Source organism: Gallus gallus, chromosome 7, assembly GCF_016699485.2.
Source record: "Gallus gallus isolate bGalGal1 chromosome 7, bGalGal1.mat.broiler.GRCg7b, whole genome shotgun sequence".
In the NCBI taxonomy this organism is placed as follows: Eukaryota; Metazoa; Chordata; class Aves; order Galliformes; family Phasianidae; genus Gallus; species Gallus gallus.
Genome location: NC_052538.1, coordinates 20,642,271 through 20,666,475, shown reverse-complemented (window position 1 = coordinate 20,666,475; position 24,205 = coordinate 20,642,271). Strand labels below are relative to the sequence as shown.

Genomic DNA, 24,205 nt, shown 5'->3' with positions numbered 1-24,205 from the left:
GTGTAAACAGATGTGTATATAGCAGTGGTACCTGACGCGCAGTGTGCTGATACCAGAGCAGTCCTTTATAGAATCACAGATATAGAATGTCCTGGGTTGAAAAGGACCACAATGATCATTGAGTTTCAACCCCCCTGCTATATGCAGGGTCACCAGTCACTAGACCAGGCTGCCCAGAGCCACATCCAGCCTGGCCTTGAATGCATCTAGAGATGGGGCATCTACAACCTCCTTGGGCAACCTGTTCCAGTGCATCACCACCTCTGAGTGAAAACTTCCTCCTAATATCCAACCTAAACCTCCCCTGTCTCAGTTTAAAACCATTCCCCCTTGTCCTATCACTGTCCACCCTCGTAAACAGCTGTTCCCCTCCTGTTTACATGCTCCCTTCAAGTACTGGAAGGCCACAATGAGTTTCCCTGGAGCCTTCTCTTCTCCAAGCTAAACAACGCTTTGATCCTTTATAGTGTCAAAGAGTGTGAAGACACTACAAGGATGTCTGTACCTTACTTGGGTCAATGCCACCTGATGTACCAGCTACTGCTAGTCTGACCAGTGGCTGATCTCCTGCCCTGCCCTACTCTCCTGTTGCTCTCCAGCAGGATACCTGCGCTTCTCACCCTGCAGTCATTTCCAAGATTCAGGTCTGGCTGAAGTCAGTCAGTCTCTGACAGCAACACGAGCATCTCTTGGCCCCATGTGGAACACCACAGCAAGCTCAAAACGCACGCATGCAGCCAGGGAGACTGCTCAGAGACAGCGATGAAAACACACCACGCCCGTTACTTCAGCCAAGAGGCCGCGCAGCTCCCCTCAGTGCCCCCCTGGGCAACACCGCGCGCGCGCCCAACGGCAGCTCTGGTCGATGGCGGCGGCGCGGGAGGCGCCGCGTTGCTATGGTAACGGCGCAGCCTCCATTTTGCCGCTTTTGCGGCGGCTGCGCGTGTTCTGCGGGGAGGGCAGAGTGGGGGCTGTGCTTCACTCCCAGATCCTTACAAAGCGTGCTGACGGTGGGGATTGCATCCCGCACAGATCACGAAGTGCAGTTTGGAGGTGGCTGCTGCCTGTGTGGAAAACAAGTTACGCCGGTTGCTGTGCCCAGCAGGAACCTGCAATGGTCATGAGCAGCGAACTTGTGTGAGAAGAGCGTTCCAGAAAGGGCAAGATGTACAGAGCTACTCCCGATGTAATGCCTTCTGTTTTATTATTGCAGCCCTCGTTGTTGGAGGTGTATGTGGGTGAAAATGCAGAGCTAATGGAAATGGCTGTGCTGAAACAGTGTTTTGTAGCGGAGAATTTGCTCTATCAAATAGTGTTTTTGTGCTCTTTGTTGTAGTTTTTGTGGAAATAAATGGAAGGCGTTACTCTCAGGGCAGCCCATGCACTATACATCTAAAAAGTTGTACTGGCCTTTATAAAGTAGGAGAATACTTACAGCAACAATTGTACCACAAACACAGTTGTAGAAGATTCGGATGATGTTTGTATTACATGTCCTTGAGCAGAAGGAAAGTGTGGCTGCAGCACAAGAGATGACAAGAAATATTCTTTGTTTAGTGACTCAGTCTAAATGCGGTCACCATGGGGCTCGTTGCTTAGTTTTCGTAACACTGGTGTTACGAAAGGCACACTGGTGCCTTCCAGATTGCTTGAACAAAGAGACCTTTGTGCTTGTCTCCTTTGTAAAAATTGGTTAATATTACATCTTTAAACAGCTGTCTTGTGTATTTAGATATCTTAAAAATTTTTATGATACGTTGAAGTTACCTTGCTAGAATTGCAGTTATTTAGTTACTTGTTTAGTTGTTGTGAGGCAAGCTCAGATAATACTGTTTGTACACAGCTGCAATTGACTCCAACTGATTGTATCTTTAATCCCACCTGAGGCTTTTCTGTAAGGAAATCCGGATTTTCTTAATTTTTTTCTTTTTAAGCGTTCAGCTTAGGCATTTCAGAGCCTATCAGTGGATAGGCTCTCTGGATTTCTATGCCTATCAGAGGATGGGCATTTCACCAGATCAATCATTTCAGTCAAAATCATTTGTAAAAATGTGGCCTCAAATGGATAGCAATTGTCAGCTTCATTATCCATATTTTATAAATGAAAATTAAATTTTGAATTTTGAAGTTAGAGGGACTAGGCATGAACATACCTTCCAGTTTTCCTTGAAGATGGTGCCTAATATGCCACGTGGAAATGATTGTGCCTAGGAATTTCTGAAATGGTCTAATCTTGTGTCTCTGTTCTGTGTACTTCAGGCCAGTGAGTGGTGTCCTGTGCAATCTCATGTTTTTCTGTTTATTCCCATAGTGTTATGTTAAATATAATTCCAAAAATTTTTGCTTGGTATTTTCAACGCTGAGATTTGTCTGGCCTTTTTGGATCCCTGTTAGTGGTGCTTGTATTGCAGTGACTGAACTCAATGCTGTCACAAATGAAATACTCACAGCCTGTTGCTCATGACTGAAATAAATGTAATAAGTTTATTTGTGCAGATTTAGACTTGTTGCAAATAATTTTTTATGGTGGTATGAAATACTGAATATATATGCAGTTAACAGTTTTCCAGGAGATCTTTTCTGAAAGCAAAATAAAACTTATATTAACTATATTATACAAAATCCTGTTATACAAACAGGATTTGCCTCAGCTCATAATGGTGAAGTATTTATATAGATTAAATTTTCATTTTTTTTCTATCTTCAACTTTACAATATCATGAAGTTTCAGTATAGAAAATGTAAGTAATGTATGAACGGGGCAAATCCATCCTGTGAGAGACTTTAATTTGGCCCATCTAATTTCCATTCCAAAGAGAAGAGCTGTGTTCCGTATTCATTAATAGTCAAAGAACTTCCCAAGTGAGCATTAAAAAAATGCAAGTAGCTAGATGAAGAAGAACGTTTCTTCATTAATAATGCAGTTCTGTCTACTACTCATACATGGATATACAATGAGAAAATGTAAGCTTGCCATAGGGATGCCTTCATGCAGTTACAAGATCGATGACGTGCCCCTTTGCTCAGTTTTATCAGTGATAGTATTGTGATGATTTGCATATATGATCTATGCTTGGATCTTGTTTATTTTTCTCCTGTTAAACTATTTGCTGGTTAACTTCTATTACAGTCATTTTTTTCCAGCCTAGAAAAGAAATTCATGCGTAGAGTAAGTGTAGTGTATGTGTGTATTGATTGCTGCATGACATGAGTAAGTTATCATTCCTTGTTAAGCTTAAGGGAATGCTAGGTTCAGAGTAGTCACATGTAAAGGACTTTCTGCATGATTTTTTTTATTCCAAGTATGTAAGATGTTACTTAAACATTACTTATATCAGTGTCTGCATACCAGATTGTCTTCAGATTTGAAGCGACTTTACAATTTACAATTAATATTTTCATTAAACATTTGATATGAGTTTAGAAAGTGAGACCAGATTCCTTGTCACTTGAGTGTGGCTGCTAGATGCTACAGTTCAAACAAGATCATCCACCTATATTTTAGTGGGTTTTTCATTGTGATCATGATGTAAGAGGTAAATAAACAAATAGGGAACATGGAGTTTGTTTTCTTTTGTCATGTGCAATTAAAAAAAAAAAAAGGAAAAACAACTCAAGAAGCTTTATTGAACATGATTGCAACCATTTGGAGCAGCTGCTTGTAATGATGCAAGTTTGAATAAAGTGTCACAAAATAACTTCTACCTTAAAAAAAAAAAAAAAAAAAAAAAAAAGCAAACCAGTAGTCAGCATGCTTGGCACTTGGCATACAGGTCTTCCTTACCAGACACATTTTAATTCACGTAGGGTGGTGAGGCAGTGGCACTGGCACAGGCTGCCCGGAGGAATAGTTGTGGATGGCCCCATCCCTGGAGGCATTCAAGGCCTTGTTGGATGGGGATGTATGGCATGCATGGTAACTCTCATAGCTGGAGTGATTGTCCTGATATCTGTGATGTTTCAGTTACATTAGCTATTCTTGAATTTCCTGGATACTTCTCTGTATGTACAGGTTATAATTTATGAGTATTTTCACTCACAAGTTTTAAATGTAAACAGTAAAGATGAGACTTCCTGGGCTCAAGCAAGACCAAATCCATATCTCCTAAAGTTCTGAAAGCATCTATGCGTACATTACATCTGTGTATTGATGTATGAGTACGCAACTCCTGTATTATTTCCAGTTTTATTTGGATAACTCAGAACTATTTCCACTGAGTCAGAAATGAATTGCACTCCAGGAAAAAAAAAAAAAGCACAACAAAATATGATAATTTTTGCTGTTCACATTTCCAAAACCAATGTTTTTTATCTGTGTGTAGAAGAAATGAAGCTCGAAGCAGTCGTTCGTTGTGTGTTTCACAGTACTTAAACAAGAAAAGAAAGTATGTGAGAAGGCGGATCTTTGTCAGCAAAGGGACAGCTAGGGGCAGCCAATGAAGCCGTCATCTTTCATGTTTTGTTTCTTTACTCTGTAGCAGGTATGTTAGGGAGTTTAGAACTTCTGTAACTATGCAAAGTCTCCATCATTGTTGAGATTGCTCTTTTTGATAAATCCGGACAAAGAGAAGTGAAGGAACAAGGCTTTGGACGACAATGCAAGGAGTAAACGGTGGAGCTTCTCCTTCACTTGGAGCAATTGTGACAGTTGTTGTTTTTTCTCTTCCCCAGCTCTCTTACTCTACTCCACTGTTTTACTTGGTCTCTTGGCATAAATATAAAATTCCAAGTCATGAAACTGAGCAAAACATGTTTTGTAAAGCAGTGCTCATATATTATACTTCTTTTCATTAATTTTATTTTTAATTTTTACCAGACACTTTTAAATGTAGTATAACCACAAATAATTTTTTAGAAAATGCTAATTTCTTCTTTGCAACAGATACTACTAGTAGTTACTAAACTTAGAGCAGAATTTGTTAATGCTTGCCACTGAGGAATAAAAACAACAAAACCCAGAAGCTATTTCACTTTGTTATTCAGCACTGCTGTTTCAGTAGAGTATATGGAAGCAAACATTCCACTGGCTCAATGATGCTGTCACGTGGGATCCAATCCTACAAGGCACTATGCAGTAAGAACTCTAATCACTGCGGTAGAGGTAAGAGCAGAGTGTTGTATGGTTTGAACCTTTCAACAATCAGCAGTAACATGAGGCAGAAGAAAACTTGATCGTATATGAGCAAGGCTGGATTTTCCTAATTTACAAAGGTATTGAGTTCATTCATTTTTGTACCTTTACATACAGAGATGAACCAGAGACTTGCTCAGTAATTCAACACTCCCACAAATTTTAAATGAGAGAAGATTCAGCCCCTTGTGTTTATCTACGTGCCGTGTATGACTAAAAGTGCGATGTATTACTCTGCATTACTCTGCACACTGGTTTAGAGCAAAGGGATTTTTAGTTAAAATTTCAGTGCTCACCCACTAAGTGGGTTACACACGTTTCTATAATCAGTTCTCTTCCTAGAGGAATTTCAGATTAGAAAATTGTGAACATTTTAAAATATTTTAAAACAGTAATAAAAAGGTCATTTCCTTCTAAAATAAACACAACATTTGAAGTAGAATAATATTTTAATAAAATTAAATCTAAGTATTCACAAAGCATTATGCACATACAGTACATACTGTATTTAAAGCCTACGGACCTTAGATCATTTTATTCTAATGTAGTCAGCTTTGGACACAAGCTAAGCTTACTTCTTTTGTAATAAGAAAGTTTACAATTGTTCCTCAAAGTGATCTTACATATATACATATATATATATATATATATAACTCTATATCTATACTCCTACATGTAAGTGTAGGTATATACACACACTTGCGTGTATGTGTGTATATAAACATACACACACATATATACACACATATGTACATATATCAGTTACACACATGCACACCTATGGGAACGTGTGTGTAGTCTGTGTGTCCACATACGTATGTACTCTATCTGGGAACATGGTAGATGGGCCAATCAGTAAAAAGAGAGAACTGCAAACAACCACCCTAATAATTATAAAACAAAAGTTTGTAACGTATTTTTAATTATACAGGTTGTTCGTAACTTGCATTGAACAAAAGGAACACAGTCTTCTTTATTATATAGAAATTAGATTTATTGCATTTGATTATGTTTGTGTGACAGATGAAGAGTACCTGCCTGCTCATGACAGTTAACTTCTATGATGTGAATAAAATAAAATGAAGTAGTACTGAAAACAAACTATTCAGTTAATGTAGTTTTGTGGATGCAGTCTGTGGTGATACTTTCCAGCATGTGGCAGTTTTCCTCACTGTTAAAGTCCTGCCCTGTTTCAGCTGGTTTGGAAAGAGGCTGCTTTCTAAGTCCTAATTGTTTTGAACCCAGAAGATTTGGTTACCTTATTCTTTTTCGAAGTGCAGAATCATTACCATTTATTGTAAAAAGCTCACTACAGGAAAGTCAACCCAAATTTTCAAAAGTGAGCTAGAAGTTTTTACTTGGAGTTTAGCTTGGTCAGGTAGGAGTTTTTCCCTATGTAAATTATTGTTATTGTTTTCCTATTTGCTCTGAAGACATATCCACAATAAAATACTGTTTCTGTGACAGCAGTAAATGGTTGTCTCCATGCAATGTAAACTGTAATCTCAGAACATGCATGTAATTTAATAAAAAATAAAAATATAAGGTGCCTTGAGAATGCTGGCAGTTTTACATTTGGAACATACAGTTAGTGTGTGTGTGTATATATATATTTACATCAGAACTGCTCGACTTTACCTTACAAGCTTCAGATTTAGGAAAATATACAGTACTTTTGCATATATATTCCTTGTAGCCCCTGAGTCAAGTATAGAGGATTTAAATACAAAAAAAGGAAAAACAGCCATTAAAAGCACTTACATTTTATGTGAAATTATAGTATAAAAGTACTATTTCCCAGGAAGACCAGGATCAGAAACATGCCTATGAAGACTCAAGATTCCTACAGTGCTTACTGAACATTCTGGCAAGGAAGGGTGCCTGATTGATGGGAGATAAGGTTTAGGATGCTGTGGGGGAGACTCTGCAGACTGGTCACGTTCTTGATCTAAAAAGGAAGCCAGGTTGTCTTCTGAGGCTGTGTTAAGGTGTACTCCACTTGAGAGAGATTCTTTGGATTTAAGTTTCGATTTTTCAAGGTCTAGAAATTCAGGACACTGGAAAGGAGAACAAACAAAATGGCAATAATTTTATCAGTTTCTTCTAGGTTCTTGTTTCTCCTGAAAATTAGCACATTCTGACTGTTGCTAGAAAACCACATTTGACAGGTAAGCTGCAAGCTGAAGTATTTTTACACACTACTGCATTTGAGTTAATGTAATTGAATGCAGTTCTGTTGGTTAACTGTAGAAGTGTAGGAATCTTGTCCCCCCGTCAGACCTGTTCATATGACATCAAGATACTCATATATTGTCTTTTCTCAAGGTCTGAATATTCTTGAGACCCAATCTAAGAGGATGGATTTCAGTATTCTTGAATTTGTGGTTTTAGAACATACTTCTGGAATTGCTTCAGTCCAAACATTAAAACCATTTTGATTCCAGTCTCAGCACTCAGTTCTTCACTTTTATACTCTGAATCTATACAAAGTGTGCAGTGTGCCTGCTGATGTTTTATTGCAGAATTGCTGTATTTCTGTTCTGACAGAGGTATGTATATGTTTTGGGCAGAAGTTTGCATGGTGGGCAAACACTTCTGAAAACTGCTGCATGTTTGCTGTCCTGATAGTCTTTATATATGCAAATTCATGCTTTCCGGATGTGTTGAGCTTATTGTGCCTATATGTATTTCAGCGTATGCGTGAGGAATGTGATACATCCAAGAACACTGTATTTACTGATTATTTGCTGCAGCCTGTCAGGAAATAACTTGCCACATCTCTGTCCAAACTGTTAAGTTCCAGAAATTCCAAACAAATTTGGAAAATGAAACACTGCCTGAACAGAACTGGAGTGGAAAACATGTATTGGAAAATGTAGGTATGTGGCAGCTCTGTGTGTGCAAATTTCCATCAGTGGCAAGGGACCACACATGGTTTTTGTCCCCTCCCACCTCCATATATTTATGACCACGCTGCTCACTTATGGTGTTTCTGATGACTTCAAGAACGGGACCTATGGCAGATGCACCCAAGCATGCAGGTCTCATGCTTCTGATGGCTTGCACTTGTGTCTTATACTTACTGTTTCTGCTAATTTTGGTGACATGCATGATCATTAAGTAAATTGATCTGATTATAAGATCATTGTATAAATCTCTAAAACTCTCACAGAAAATGTGGTTTCTGAAATTACAGCATCAAAAGTCCAGTGCAGAGATGCTAGCTCAAAATAATAATGTCATATTCCTTAAACTAATGAACAAGCACCTAGATTGTTGTGATTTTTTTTTCCCCATAATGAACTAACAAGATTATCAAGGCTTCTTTAAGCTCTTTTATTGGACATACACAAACCTGAGATGAAGGACTGAAACTTCTGTCTGTTTTAATTGATGCTACAGGATGAAGCTTTTGTGTAAACCGGATTGCTGGCTGTTGATATTCTGCACCTGCAGTCACCATGCTGTAGGCAGGTGGAATGAGCGTGGATTGCCTCTGCAGAATCTGCAGTATGGTTTGGATATCAGCAGTCATCTGGGATTCAAGCCTAGAGAAGTAACAAAATCAGTGAATGTGTGGTCAGGACTGGGTGTATTTTAACATACTGATTACAGATGTATTCAGGAGGAACTTGTAGCTTATTAATAAAGCAAGCTCTTTCTTGTTGTGACATAAGCATGCCTTAAGTAGGAAAGAACAGAAGAGGGAGTACTGAGCCTTTCCAAAGCATGCTAGCTCTCCCTTTCCTTTACGGATCATACTTGCCAGCTTGCTTCTGATCTTTTTGCAACATTAAGAATGAGTTCATTATTGTCTCTTACACTTGGAACAAAAAGTAATAGAGGGGACCAGATCTTCCATTGCAGTTAACAGGAATAACTCCACTCTTCATCACAACTAAATTGATTTGTACTGGCTGAGGATGGGACACTATTTTTGATGTATCTGGCAATTAATTCTGACATTCCCAATGCTAATAGAACGCACTGAAATAAGCAGAAAACCATACTTGTGTTCTTCCACCATTAGAAATGAAAGATTCTTTCAAGATCATTAGTTTAAAAATAAAAAATAAATCTGACCAGGTTTCTTTACTGTGGAAATTTATTCAGACCACGTAAGTAATTTCAGCATTTCCGATGTTCAAACTCAGAAGGTCTTTTCTCTTTATTTTCCTTTTCCTAAGTTTTATATGACTTCTGAAATATTTGATCTGCTTATGTCATTTGTACTTAAAATTTCACAGCACTGATTTTCAAATGGTCTTACTAATATGACTGACAAGTTCAGCAATAGGTAATGCCCATAATGCCACCTCAGCTGCTGGACATGCTACAACAGACTGTAGTTCAGATATATAGCCTACTGTATGGCACTCATCTTCTGACAAGAGCAAACAGATCTTTGTCAGCAGCCTTGAATGTTGTGAATGTTACTACCTGGGCTCCCTACAGAAGAAGAAATGATCCTGTGAAGACAGATTTTTGCTTTCACCAGGATCTTTGGTGTTTGGAACCTTTTTTCTTTTTTTTTTTTTTTTCTCACTTTGGAGTTGTCTATCACCTGTGTCACTTTGTCACTTATTTATAAAAGCATACATGAAATTAATCTGAAAGGTATGCCCAAAGAATTTTTAGGATGCTGTTTCTTCATTTACTGGGAGAAGCTAGTTCTGTGGCATCAGCTCTTGTAATGAAAGGCACAAAACCAGAGGTTAGTCAGTCATGCTCTACTTGAACTCCTGTTCGTCTCCCTTGGGTTGTTTGCTACTTGAAAATATGCTGATCTCACACAAGCATGATGCTTGTGCCACACGGGAGAATGCCAGAAAAGATCAAAATCTTGAAATCATAATAGGGTTTATAAACATGAAAAGAGATAAAGAATAAAATGGTTTAATAAAATGCATAACAGTTTAAATCTTAGTTTATTGGTAACAATGTTTTTTTTTTCGTTCAAAAAATAATGAGAAAAGCTCTTCTACAAGGCAATCCAGAGTCATTAATGTGGGTACCCTGAAGTAAGTGATGTAATTACTCTGACAGTGATCTAAAAATTTTGTATTCAGCATTCCCAGAATAGTTTTTTTTTTTTTCCAAGAATCTGGAAGGCTGAATTTAGGTGATATTTAGGCTGCTATGAATTCATGTGTGCAACAGTTTTTTTGTAGCTTCTGAAGGTATGAATCCTTTGGAGATCTCCTATGCAAGTTCATTCCTTCTGTGGAATCACTGATGTCAGTTGAATTGTAGACGCTTTCACAAATATCTATTTTTATAATATATCTGTTTTTACCTGTTGAGTTGTTCTTGAAGTAAATCTAATCGATTCTCCACTTCTCCATATACATAGTCACTTTCAGTATCACAGATACCCCATGTAACATGGGGTAATGCTGAGTGACTTGGCGAGTCTTGGTATTCCCTCATGTTCTGTTCCTCCCAGTTTCTTTTATCAGTGATATCTGAGGAAAAATAAACAAAATATAGAAAAAGTATAGATTTACACACATGCTGTTAAAGAGGGTTGGCACCACTCAAACATCCCATTTACCACTGTTTCTCCAAACCTTAGAAGACAGCTTGATATGGTGGAAATTTGCCTGAACTGTCGTTATTCCTTACCCATGTTTAAGGAAAAATAACAGAGGACACATCCAAAAATTATAAAATTTTAATGTAAGGATAGCAACATGCTAATATTTTAAGCTGTACATATACAAAGTAGCTTTATATAGTCAATATCATCAGAGTTCTGCCAAGTAATGACTTCTATTTCTTTAGTTTTCTTATTTTTTAAAAGTGAACCCCAGTTTTCTCAAGCTGAAACTAGACATATTTGCTCCAAACTAAGTGTATGAAATGATGTACTTGACTGCCTTTGTGTCTGGCTAAAACCTCTTCTCTTGCCCTAGAGTGTTGTACTGAAGTATATTTACTGTTTAGCTTTTTGATGTAAAAGGAGAACTTGCTACATTGCATTTACAACATTTGATGTGCATTACAGTGTGTTGGAATGTCTCCAAACCAAACCAAATAACCAAAGCTAAATTGGTTATTACTTTCAAAAGGAAAAAAATTTGCACTGATGTAGTTTTAGCATCATGAGTCTACAGCCCAACCCTTATGTTGGTACATAAAGCATGTTTCAGAGACTGGTGCTGTACTGTGGTGTGAAGGGTGCCAGTTTATTTTGTTTAATATTCTATGACTTGTAACAGAATGAAATGTTTTGCATTGCTAGGTCAGTCAGAGATCACTTAAATATTAAATTAAGCTTCATGGTAAATATATGTACACATATATATTTATGTTTGAGCTATGGGTTACATTTTGGATTAAGGTACAGACAGTAAATTTACTTCAAGCTAAAAATCCTCAAATGCATAATTAGGATTTACTATAGAGTTTCAGCTAGATTGCTCATTTTAGTTCCCCTTCTAATCCTGTATATTTTATACACAAGTAAATAAAAACCTAGTCCTTGTATGGGTCCTTTATATTTATATTCAGTCCTTTGTAGAAAATGATTATGGCTATTCCAGGCCCCAACCTGCTTGTACAAATCCCATCCATTTTGTCCCTAATATTTCTTGGTCAAATGTTGCAACTGACTTCAAAAATAACTGAAGTGCACTCCTTTCCTTTTTGCTGTTTGAGCTACTTTTTCATCCTCATTCAATTTGTTTAATTTACACCTCTGTATATTTTTTTAATTAGTATACATTCCTTGTTTCAGGCTCTTTTTCCTTTTCACCAAACTGGTGAAATGTTACAAATTATTTATCATGGGATATAGTAGTATTACATACCCTTATCTGATATAAAGATCTTGCTGTGAGCTTTGCAGAGCCAACAGGTGACATATTTATGATGAGCAGTGCTTTTTCTACATATTTACACATCATCTTCATTAGGGCTGGAGCACCTCTGCATTGAAGAAAGGTTGAGGGAACTGGGTTTGTTTAGATTGGAGAAGAGAAGGCTCCAGGAAGACTGCATTGTGGCCTTCCAGTCCAGTGAAGGGAGCATATAAACAGGTGGGGGAATAGCTGTTTACGAATGTGGATAGTGATAGGACAAGGGGGAATGGTTTTAAACTGAGGCAGGGGAGGTTTAGGTTAGATGTTAGGAGGAAGTTTTTCACTCAGAGGGTGGTGACACACTGGAACAGGTTGCCCAAGGAGGTTGTGGATGCCCCATCCCTGGAGGCATTCAAGGCCAGGCTGGATGTGGCTCTGGGCAGACTGGTCTACTGGTTGTCAACCTTGCACATTGCAGGGGGGTTGAAACTAGATGACCTTTAAGGTCCTTTTCAACCTCATCCTTTTTCTGTGATTCTGATTCTATGATTCTGTGATTCTGTGATCCTCAGCCTTTGTTATTTTGAATCAATCTTTTGTCATATGCAATCAAAAATTGCTTTGCACTGCTCAGATTCTCCTCTGTTCTGGAGAAAGAAAAAAAAAAAGGCTATTGAAACTTTAACTCCTGTTCAGTACATCTCCCATTAGAGTCATATTTGTAATTATTTAGCTATGTAAAGTCACAGAATACATAAAATGTTCTTACTCAGACAGCTGCTTCATTGTACAGCTGGAGAAAATCACTGACTACTTATTAGGTATCAGCCTTGGTCATAGGAGCTGTTGGATGTGAATCCCACATCCTTCAATAGTTTCTGAACGTTTTTTTCAGGGCTCTCCTAACACTTCTTTGGCACTGCATGCTGATAACTCAACTTAGGTTATGTTCATTTTACACTTGGGAAATTTTTCTAAGCAAACCACAGCAACCAGAGCCATGTTTCAAATAAAAGAGGAAAAAACAGTGTGAGTGACACATGAGAGGCTTGTCCAAATGCTATTAGCTAATCCTTTTCAATCACATCTTTAAGCAGTGTTGGTCTATGAAGAAAACAACAAACAGAAAGAAACAGGAAAAAAAATTTCTTTTCAGATGTACTATTTGAAATAGACTTAGCCAGGAAGGGGAGCTCTCACTACATGCCTCCGAGCAGAGGAAGAGACTTTCTCCTCTTGTTAATCAGACGTAGCAGCTTACTACATTATGTGCTGTTTAGTTAGCAGGTGGTAGAAAGTTTCCTGGAGCTGTAGAGTATTTGGATTTCATGTGACATGACCTATAACCGATTTTATGCACTGAACAGAAGGAAAGGAAAAAAGATTTCATCTTGGCTACACAGATACATATTCAGGTTCCCAGTCCACTTAAGCCAACAGAAGGAGAGGAAAACAATGTCAGAGAAGCATGTAATTTGGATTTAGTGGGTACACATGTCACAACTTGCCGTGTCCAAGGAATCTGGAAAGCTCTCAGCGAAGTGAAGGGAGCAATCTTATGACAAATTCAAGGGTAAAATTTTTTTCTATAGCCGCAGCTATTATCGATGTTGTAAATCCAGTGGAATAGAAACTAAAAATACTGGTCTTATATTTCATTGCTTTATAATGGCCTGTAAAACCAAGTTGCTGGCTATTTTACTCAATAAATCATTCAGTAAAATCTCATCATTTCCAATGCTGTGTGTTATTCTGGGGAAGTTACAAAATACAAATATGTATTTGTAGACTATTAAAATAAACATTTAATTTATGACAAAGGAAAGGAATTGGCACTCAAATTATAATGTTGGTTCATACACTGTAAGCAAGACTCTTGTCTTATCTCTTGTGGGGTATGGTTTTGTACTGTTCTAAGCATACTTTCAAGTACTTCCATAGACACGTTTTTTTTTTTTCAGAAAGACTCAACAGCAGTTATAACTTTACAACCAGCAATGGTTTTCCATGGCTTGAAGAATCATAGACTGAGAGGTAAATCAATAAGTGTGTAACGTGGTTCACCTCATGAATCAATCTTATATCCCAAACTTAGTGAGAACAGAAAACAGTATTTTTCTGCAGCAGATTAGCAGCTATGGAAAAATTATCAGATCTTATGAAAAGAGACATATTTTGATGTTAAGATTCATATTTCAGGATTATGAAGAGACTTTTATAAAGTTTCTGGCAACGATATTCAATATATTCTTATTGTCTTTCCATTCATCAACAGTAAGGATCAAGGGTTAAAACAAGATTGAAGATAGCTAAGTATGTATCAGTTACATACATACATACATACAATTAGAGTTTATTGCAAAATTTTGTTATGTTTATAACTGCCCCTTAGGTAAGTTATAAACAAGCAACCTCTAATTAATAGTAGGAATAACAGTTTAAAGCATAAAGCTGATCATATTTTATTGAATTTGAGCTTTACGCACATTATCAGAAGTGCTAGTTAACAGATCGAAAAAAAAAGAATGTAGTCTTAATCAAAATATGTAACCTTTTTACATGCTAAATTTAACTCAAATAAAATCTGCAGTAGGTTGCCTTGGAAAATGTTGCTATAGCTTCCAGGACACATTTTTGGCTACCAGTAGTGGAAAGGTAAGCTTACAGATTGTATTATGTATGCAAGAAGTTTATATGTTCATACTGATATGATCCTATCCTGAAGAGACCAGACTTCACACATTCAAACTTTAAAAATGAAAAAAAATATATATTGTTTGGCCTGATTAATAATCAGGATAGTTTAAAATTATAGCCTAAAATTCAAAGTTTATTGAACAATGATTAAATGGTTAAACTGACTCAAAACAAACTGCTGGGGAAGACAGTATTAAACTGTAAGTGTGTAATTCTTCCCTTCAGACTGAAAAAATTAGAAACTTTCAGCAAGACTGAATGTATTAATATATGGCTTTTCATTATTTCCCCTTCACATCAGTGAGAAAATGAAAATTTTATCATATTCAATGTAATTTTAAATGTGATTGTGATTAAACCCTATGTAAAATTAACTGAGATTTCTTAGGTTTTGATCCTTTCTTGGATGCAAAAGACCAAATCTTTGTTCTTGCCTTTTACTTACAGATGGGAGGATTTTCACTGACATATACAACAAAATGAGATAGCATTTCTTCAAGCTATTATGAGCTACTTTCACTGAATTTTGGTTGTACATCATCAATGCAGAGAATGGAACTAATTGTCTGAACAACTCCTAGATATATTTAACTCTTTTTATGTAGGATTTTGTACTGTAACCCAAGCTTGGCGTATCAAAGTGTACTGATTTGAAGACACTTTCCATCCTTGGGCACTCAGTGAAGTCAAGTACTGGTACAATTCTGAAGATTTTGTTTACATGACTGTTCTAGGGCAGTTCAGTTAGGAGATTATTTGTTAACAAAACCTGGAATAGCATTTGTGAGGTTCTGTAATCTGGTTCTGCAGTCATTGTATCAAACTATAGCAGTCCTCCCTGGAAATATTAATTTTTGATCTAAAATAGATGTTCTTGTTTATTCTTCAGAAAACACAAAAGTAGCAATTATGTAAAGATAGGATCATTAAGAAAATGATTTTTGATAATCAAACCAAAAAAGATGTCTAATCAAACTTTAAAAAACAGTCCCAGTTATATTACCTTTGCAAGAGTCAGTTCTTTTGTCAGTAAGAATTTCTTCTGTTGCATGAATCATTTCTTCAAGGTCCAGCTCTGTAGTTTTCTCTGTTACAGATGGGTAATCAGCTACCCCAGAGAACAGGGGTTTTTGCTCATCTTCAATGGAGGACACAAATGACGATGAGCCACTTTTTTTCTCCTCAAAGTGTTTCTTAATAGATTGATAGTATCTGGAGTTGTCCCCCGTGGGTTCAGGATCACTCTGATCATTTTCTTTGAAATAATCTGTTAGATAGAAATAATCATGTGTAATAATATGCAGTTTATAAACTTGTGTTCTAGTTTATTCTGGTTTGAGGGTGGAGATCTGTATTTCTTTTAAAGACACAAAAGACATCTGCACTTATGTGGTAAAGATTTCTAGTCTCTGGATCACAATTAATTTTCAAACAGCTGCTTATATCAAACCAACTTTCCTATTTACTCGCTGTTTTATTCCAGTCAAGGACAACATTTGTGAAAGCCTTCTATTCCAAAAACAATGCATATAAATCCAGACATGTGCTTAAAAAATTGAACTTATTACTTAATTCTCTCTTTTAATTGCTCACATTTTGGGATATTTCTCATAGTCTTGACAGTAAAATAATCATATGTCTCAGACTGAGTTTCAAAACTACCTTTTTAAGTTATATCTACATAAAAGCATCTTTGCTGTTTATTCTTTTCCCAGCAAAGGTCACAGCTCAACCTCGAATTGCTGGCCTAGATGAATATGGGCATATTTCTCCATGTACATTACTGGCATACTTATATTTAGGATGGATATGGGAGATAGAACCCTCTTGGCAAAAAAAGAAGGAAGTTGCTGATGTATTTTTGTGGGATCATTTCAAAATGACATCAGCAGCCCAAATTCCTTAGCCTTTTGAATTAACTGCTATTCATTTTCCTCTGATCATCCAATCTTTTGATTAAGTACATGAAAAGCTGCGATATATAGCGTAGGAAAGTACCAGCCACTTTCAGAATGAAGCTTTCATTAATTGCATTCAGGATCTGGAGTGAGGAAGAGCAAGTTCAGTAGTTTTAAAAGGTGGCAAATAAAAATACAGATTTAAAGCACATGCCTTTAAAAAACACATTATAAGAAGGAAATAGAATTTAAACACAGGAATGATCATTTGTGGATATAGAGAACTCCTGATCGCTTTTCAGCATATACTTGCATCTAATTTCAAATTCAATATTTGGTCTTACCTATTTTTAACTGAAATGTCAAGATAATTCCAGTTCTGCTATTTATTTAAAACACTTTTTAGCCGGGTAGTCTCAACAGTGTATAAATACTGTAGCTAGTTTGCATTAACTTCCTGGGGAGACAGCATGATTTCCCATCTGCTTTGTGCTAATTACTAATCAACATATTTCTGGAATGTCTGTGGTCTTTACAGACTACGGAAGTGGTTAATACAACATTTATTATATTCCATAGGTTTCTTTGATTTCTGGTCACTGTAATGAAATGGAAGTGTGGCCTTATCTAATTCTCTTTATTGCACATGAAGAAAATGCAGTATCTGTATGGAGCACTCTGCAGGAGTCCAGACATCTATGCGCAGTGAGGGCAGGTAATGGTCTACAAAAAAAACCAGTACCAAGGCAGGTCTCCTGTAACTGTACCCTCTGGAGTCTCTAGGGACAATTTACACAGCCCTGCACTGAACTAACTTTATTTGGCTCCTGTAAAGCAGAATTACAAGCTGTAAGTGATAATGGCAACACTGATACTTCTAAGGCACCAATGCAAATGCTAACGGACAGACAGTGTAAGGCTTTTGGGTGATGTCCAAACTGGATAGATGTTCCACACATCTCCCAAGTACAAAAAAGCTTCATAAGAAAGTTCTAATGTATATGTCTCACGTGGCTTTTTTTTTTTTTTTTTTTTTTTTTGTGTGTGTGTGTGTGTGTGTGTGTGTGTGTGTGTGTGTGTGTGGTGGTGGTGGAAATATATGGTGAAATGCATGCAGTCATAGTACAGTAAATTTTCTTAATTACTTACTGCTTGACTAACTTCAACCACAGTCACACTGCTGACTGTGAAAAAGACCTTATAATGAAAGCTTGAAATTGCCATTTTTAGGGTAATTTTTTATGTTCATGGGATTTTGTGCACTAACAGTAATGAGCACCCTATGGAATACGAATCAACCAGTGAACTAATTTTAAGAGAGGTCATTGCGAGTCTAATGAAAAAAATAGTATAACAGCTCAAGTATAGCAGATCATCTTATTTGTCATACTGAAGGAATATTTAAATATCTAGAAACAAGATGCCAGATTCTGCTAGCAATTATCCTGTAAAACAGGGTAGTTCAACTGATGTGTCTGCATTTAGTCTGCATCTATAACAAATCAACAGAGCATATTCTTTTCCAAATGCTGTTCAGGTATAACAAACTCCCTGGCATTAGAAAAAGTGTTGAATATCTGTTGAAAGCCTATTAAAATCAATGAATATTTTTTAACCTGATTTCAAAATACGCATCTTTGGCTTTAGTGCAATTGCTGTATCTGATAGCCATCTGGTTGTGTTCAGAAGGTCATAGGCTGTTTTTCTTTTAAAAGACTGATGCTAGAGATTCTTATGTCTGGAGAATAATCCCATTCTACTCTGCAAATGGAACAGAGCTGTATTTGGCTCTGCAGGTGCAAGCTCAGCGCCTCAGCTCAACCACTCAGCAGTGCCTCTGCAGCTCAGTGAAAAGATATTACAAATCAGATTTAGGCAGTGCTTTGTTCACAGAGAAAATTTCTCCATTTTATTTTTACTTTTCAGATGAAATCCAGTCATTGGTTTGGAATGAATTTTGCAGATGAGAATTTTGTATCTTTGTATGTTTATCTATGGATGAGTTCACTTTCTGGCAGACAGACTCAAGGTGTCAAAATTACTTTCTTCTCCCTTCTCTTTTGCTTCAGGAAAAAAAAAAAAAAAGAGAGTAACCATTAAGAAAAGCCCCTCATCTTAGTGCTTCATCTTTCCTTTTCTAGTAATGCAATTTTCACTCTCTAGTTCTAAGAACTAGAAAAACTGTTTTACAGAAGTTGATTTGTGTAACTTCCTGCTTTACCAAACATCATTTACACTCTTTATGGGACATGCTTTAGCCTGTTATATGTTTTGGATGCCTGCCAGTCTTACAGGCAACGTCATCTCATAATTTGCTGTCTGGAAATCCCAAAATATTCACAGTGATTTTTAGTGCTTTTTGCACTTGCACCGGCAATGGAAGAAAAGAAACAGGATTGTCGCGAGGGCAATAGAAAGCAGCTATGACATAGACTCACAGAAATACTGGGATAAAATCTTGCTTGGTGCAACGATTATCAGAGTTTCTTTTGAGTGTCATGGTTAGCCTGCAGTGTTGAAGTGTTGCATTATTCAAACAGTGGCAGTCTGCATGAGCCAGACATACTTTCTCCTAACGTATCACTCTGCTAGCAACAATATTGGTGAAAGTGCCAGTAATATATTACCTGTGGAACAGCATTGTTTAATATTACTGTAATTTCATTAACTTGAATTTGTCATACTTAGTTAGCTTAGCTATGTAGCATAGTGTATCAGAAGAAGGCAAATTTTTACTCCCTTTTTCGTCTATCCAATAAAAAGCCCCATAATATGCCTTGACAAAATCAGTTCTGTAGAGGAAATGAAGGGAATGACTTCCTCACCCCCACAGTAAGCCATTTGTATCCCAAACCACAAGACGCAGAATCCTTATCATTAAAATTATCAGTATAACTGTAAATCTGTTCAGCAGACATGATATTGGCCCATTCCTTTGAAAAATCCTACCATATCATTTTACGTTACACCAAGTAAGTTCCTTGGTAAGGAGAAATGCACACTTTGACTTTGAAGGAGAGATGGTTGATTGCTCAAAAAGTCAGCAGATCTTCAGATTCCCAGCAAGTATTTTGGTTCAACTGTTACTGGGTTTTTTCTTATATATTCACAAATATTCCTGTGATGGTCGATCTGTTTTTCCTACATATGAACAAAATATTTGCTAGTGAGCAGTTCTGTTTGTTGTCTGTTCTTTAATTTAAAAATATCAGTAATTTCGTCAGGGAGCAGAAAAATGCCTCATGTACCCACTCATGCACCAAAGACAGCAAATGCTCAAAGTCAGTGACCACACATTTCATAGAGCACATTAAATACAATACCACAAACAGGTTGAAAAGGTGCAAAACCTCAAAGAAGTCCAAAAATCAAAAGTGGTTAATGCATAATTTGAACACTGATGTTCCAACCATGCCTGTGTTTTCCACAGTATTGTCAGGAAATGAAGATATCTCCTTTATGTAATTAAGTACTTTTTGGGTAGGTTTAAATGCACAAAATCTGAATGGCAAAATCACAAAGTTTGTGTGCATGAAAAAAGTAATTTGGGAGCTATACAAAATATATATTGAAAATCCTTAGAATTTCAGATCTAAATATTGTCCAAATGGTCTTATATGAAAAAATAGAAGTTGGTTATCATCAGGATATTTATATATTACATATAATATAATAACACGTAGTACAGTGAGAGAATTAATATAAAGACTACCTGTTACATACCCTTTCTTTGATTTTCTTAATTTAAATAATTGCACAGTATTCTATAAAGCTTGTCTGGATGAGAAAGTACCATCTTGAACTGATGCAGAGTTCAGCATGTAGAGGAAACCTGAACATGTTATGCAGGGTTTTGTTTTTGCTGAAGAGTGTCGCTCATGGGTGTGTCAGGAGGGTTGGAACTAAATTATTTTTAAGGTCTCTTCCACCTACACCATTCTATGATTCTATGATTCTAATACCATGTTTACTTGCACTATAGTTCATTTTTTAAAAATGGAAAGTTACATTTGCAGCTTTTTAGTTATAAAGAACTAAAGCACTGTGTGCCAATTCATTGATAAAAGTATTGCTTCGCATTTGAAGACCATAGGATTCAAAATTTTAGCCATAACAGAGCAATGCAATGAACCCTGAAGTCATCAGGTATTCATTAATAATTTGATTTAGCAACAGTGCCAAAGTCCTTTGATAAAATGAGAGCGGCCTCATTTATTTTTCCTTCTGTGAACATCAAATACAGTTCTGTTCTTGCACAGCGTAATTTCCAGCAAATGTTGGGTGAAACAAAGAATAAGTGAAATTAGATTCTTTCCATGAGAGATGGATTTGGTGTTTTGTTTTTTTGTTTTTTTGTTTGTTTAAAAATAATCTATCAAGACAAGTACAGTTATATCAAAGCTTGGACATTTTCAGAAGATGGCAGAGACAGGAGTTCTTAAAGGTGCACACACATTTCTTGAGACACTTCTTAATCTAGTAGAAAGAATTTATCTGAAGGTCCACCAGAAATGTGAATCTGTGTATCTATAGGTTCTTGTACACCTAGATACAGTAGATGTCTGTAGACCTCAAAATCTGAAACAACTACCAAGGCTTACAGTGGCTCATGAAGGAAATAAATTCATAGAATCATAGAATATCCTGTCTTGGAATGGACCTGTTAGGATCATTGAGTCCAACCCTGGCTGCACACAGGACCACTCAAAATTCAAACTCTATGTCTATGAATGTTGTCCAAGAGCTTCTTGAAATCTGGCAGCCTGGGGCCATGCCCACCACCCTTTGTTGAAGAGCCTTTTCGTAATACACAACCTTACCCTCCCCTGATGCAGCTCCATGCCACTCTCTTGTGTCCTATCACTGTCGCCTGCCCCTCCACTCCTCTCATGAGGAAACTGTAGTCTGCCGTGAGGCCTGCCCTCATCTTCCTCTTCTCTAAGCTGCAAAACAGCTGGAGCATCAAATGCCGCACGGATACAGAGTTGCCTGGGAGGCTATGGTTCCTGCAGTCACAGTCCTCCAACTCAGGGCTCTGGGGGTCCTAGGGTCCATCACTGATGTTAAATACATGGGCAAAGAAGGCATATCTCTGCTTTGGCTGTATCCCTATATATAAAGAGGCCATCCTCATGAAGTAACAAGCCAAAGTTATTTCTGATTTTCCCTTTGTTGTTAGCATAATTTTAAAAATCATTTTTATTGTCCACCACAGTACTGGCCAGCTTCAACTCTACTTGAGCTTTGACTGCATGAATTGTCTCACTACAATGGTGTACAGCATCTCTGTAGTCCTCCCATGTTGCCTGACCTTGCTTCCAGTGTCCAGTGTCTTGCTTTCTACCTAAGTTCTAGAAGAAAATCCTTTTATTCTTTAGCACATACATGTTTTCCTCCTTCTTTCTTATTTCTCCTCATTTTGATTCCCTTCAATTATCCCACTTATCTTTAGGAAATCCTACTTACAAAATGCATTGTGAAATTTCTGTGTGGTTTTTGACCAATAAAAAAACCCTATAATTATCTAGAAACCGATGCAGGAATATTTCCATTCCTAGTAAAAAGTAGGTTGCTGGTGATATTTTAGGAAAGTTAAAACAATTTCTTGTCTCAGTAATAAAAATATCTAAAGTTCTTATTTTTCTGTATCTAATTTTAATAGTAAAAGAATCCTTTAATTCCATTTTCATTCATTATTTGGGAAAAATTCACTGGGAAACCTAAAGGTATAAACTAGTAAAATTCCATCATTTTAGTAAGTCCTTGCAATTTTGCTGCTGTAGGTCTTACAGTGATGGTAGAGGAACAGAAGTTCACTGGCAGAACTGTTTGGATTCCTGGTCTGTAACAGCAAATCTTGTGAGTTTGGTAAATGTATGTGTTCTTTGATGTATTTCTTCTCGGGACTGTGAAGATTTGGGTGGTTTAAGAGGCAGGGAACAGTAGAAGATATTTGAAATCTCCTCCCACTATACTGAACTAAAGATTAGGTAACCTTTCCATAAAAATCCTGCTTCTTGTTTTTTTAAATGAACTAAGATAAGAAGGAAGCTATTTTTGAATAACTGAATTAGAAACACATTTTAAAAGGCAAGAATTTCATAGTTAAAGTGAATATGCAATCCTTCATTTACTCTTTTGTGCTATTTATAATACAATTAATAAGTTAGAGATGGAATTACAGTCTTTGAATTTCCATCCTCTGTCTGGCTTTGTATCAACTTAAATGATAATTAGATAATAATGGAAGGACATTTCTTGATTTATTTTTCAGAAAATAATGCTATACTTTAAAATCAGAAATAAAGAAGTATAAATATATGCCTGAAAAGGGATTCAGGTCAAAAGCCAAAGGTTAGAATCCTCTTCTTAAAGGAATACAGTTTTCACCGTAGGGCTATTGGTACTTTTTTTTTTTTTTTTTTTTTTTTTTTTTCCCCCCCCAAAGGATAGCTGCTCATATGTGAGCCTGCACATAACATTTGGAAACAGCCTCTCTGGGAGCAACTTGCAGAAACAAGATTTTTATGGAAGCTCCCTGAGGTAGCTCCTAGGCACTGTGGTAATAGCAAAAACAAAAATAATAGGAGCAGATGGAAAACTGCAGTGATGGGTTCTCTGACAACTGTACACTTTTTGCTGAAGGTGAGATTTCAGGAACATGAAATCTTGTTCTAGGCCATATACTTCTTGCCTAGAAGTATATGCTTCCTGATGGTTTAACCACCTGACACTCCAGGTGAATGTTAGAAACTCTTTTCTAATTAAGCCCAAGTGGACTTCATTAGCGTAATGCTATTAGTTTAACACAGTTCAGTAAGAGCTTCAATTTTTTTTACAGATTCCTACCCTACTTTCTTGCTGGGGACACAGAAAATATTGCTTGGCTGAATCATCTATTTGTAAACCAAGCCTTTGAATGTGTAACCTGAGGGGAGGGTACAAGAATGGGAGTTAATATGCTTAAAATGAAACATTGCAGGATGCATTTTATATATCACTTGATTGCTACAGACTGTGTTAACATGAGCAAGTGCAGACAGTATTTGTGTAAAAATATTTTGTAAGAACTTTCTTTTGTGGGTTATTAAAATCACATCCATGGAAATAAAAATTTCTTTTTATGAGTTCCTAGAGCCAGCTGGCAAGATTAAGTATTGCTAGCTACCTGAAACTCTCATTAGTAATATAAGTCCATTGGAGTCCTTATCATCCTCTCAGCTAGAGTCCGTGGGATGATGTTGCCTTTGGATTATAGCTAAAAATCCAGAGCAATGATTTATTTCAGTGAGGTCTGCATTACATTCCTAGGTAGTATGTCCATGCTGTCTTATTTAGACAGTATTTATTTTACACTGCAGGTAAAATGGCCTTTTCAAATAACAAAGAGCAGATGGGATTTGAGTATAGAACTAGCGTAGTTTTAGCCCCAGACCAGCTTTATCCTGGGAAAGGATTTTGTATCTGATTGCTTCCATGGCTTCACAAGAATTTTGTGTGAGTACCTAGACCAGGTCCAGGGTTTGGATAGCTTTCAGCTAAAGGTTATGTGAATTTAAGATGAATGCAAATTATAGCTTTTCATGAGAATAATTGGATGCATAAATAGTGTCACAAAAGTGTACATTAACAAAAAGTTACACAAGACACTAGCAAAAGTAATATTGCTTGAACTC

General features: G+C 36.8%; 1 protein-coding gene and 1 long non-coding RNA gene across 6 annotated transcripts in view; one reads left to right on the top strand and one right to left on the bottom strand.

Annotated features, from left to right (window-relative positions):
• Positions 1-864: 864 nt before the first annotated feature.
• Positions 865-13,662, top strand: LOC112532841. Its single transcript, XR_003076285.3, has 3 exons — positions 865-1,186; positions 7,935-8,010; positions 8,534-13,662. It is a non-coding gene; the product is annotated as an uncharacterized LOC112532841 (long non-coding RNA).
• Positions 6,104-24,205, bottom strand: part of KCNH7 (potassium voltage-gated channel subfamily H member 7) — a 205,257-nt gene continuing 187,155 nt past the window's right edge. For all 5 annotated transcript variants that reach the window (XM_046943828.1, XM_040703799.2, XM_040703800.2 and 2 more), the window contains 4 exons: positions 15,635-15,898; positions 10,428-10,596; positions 8,487-8,679; positions 6,104-7,188 (listed from right to left, as the gene is read on the bottom strand). In XM_046943828.1, coding sequence (XP_046799784.1) covers positions 6,922-7,188; positions 8,487-8,679; positions 10,428-10,596; positions 15,635-15,898 — 893 coding nt within the window. In that variant the 3' untranslated portion in view covers positions 6,104-6,921. The remainder of the gene's footprint in view (positions 7,189-8,486; positions 8,680-10,427; positions 10,597-15,634; positions 15,899-24,205) is intronic.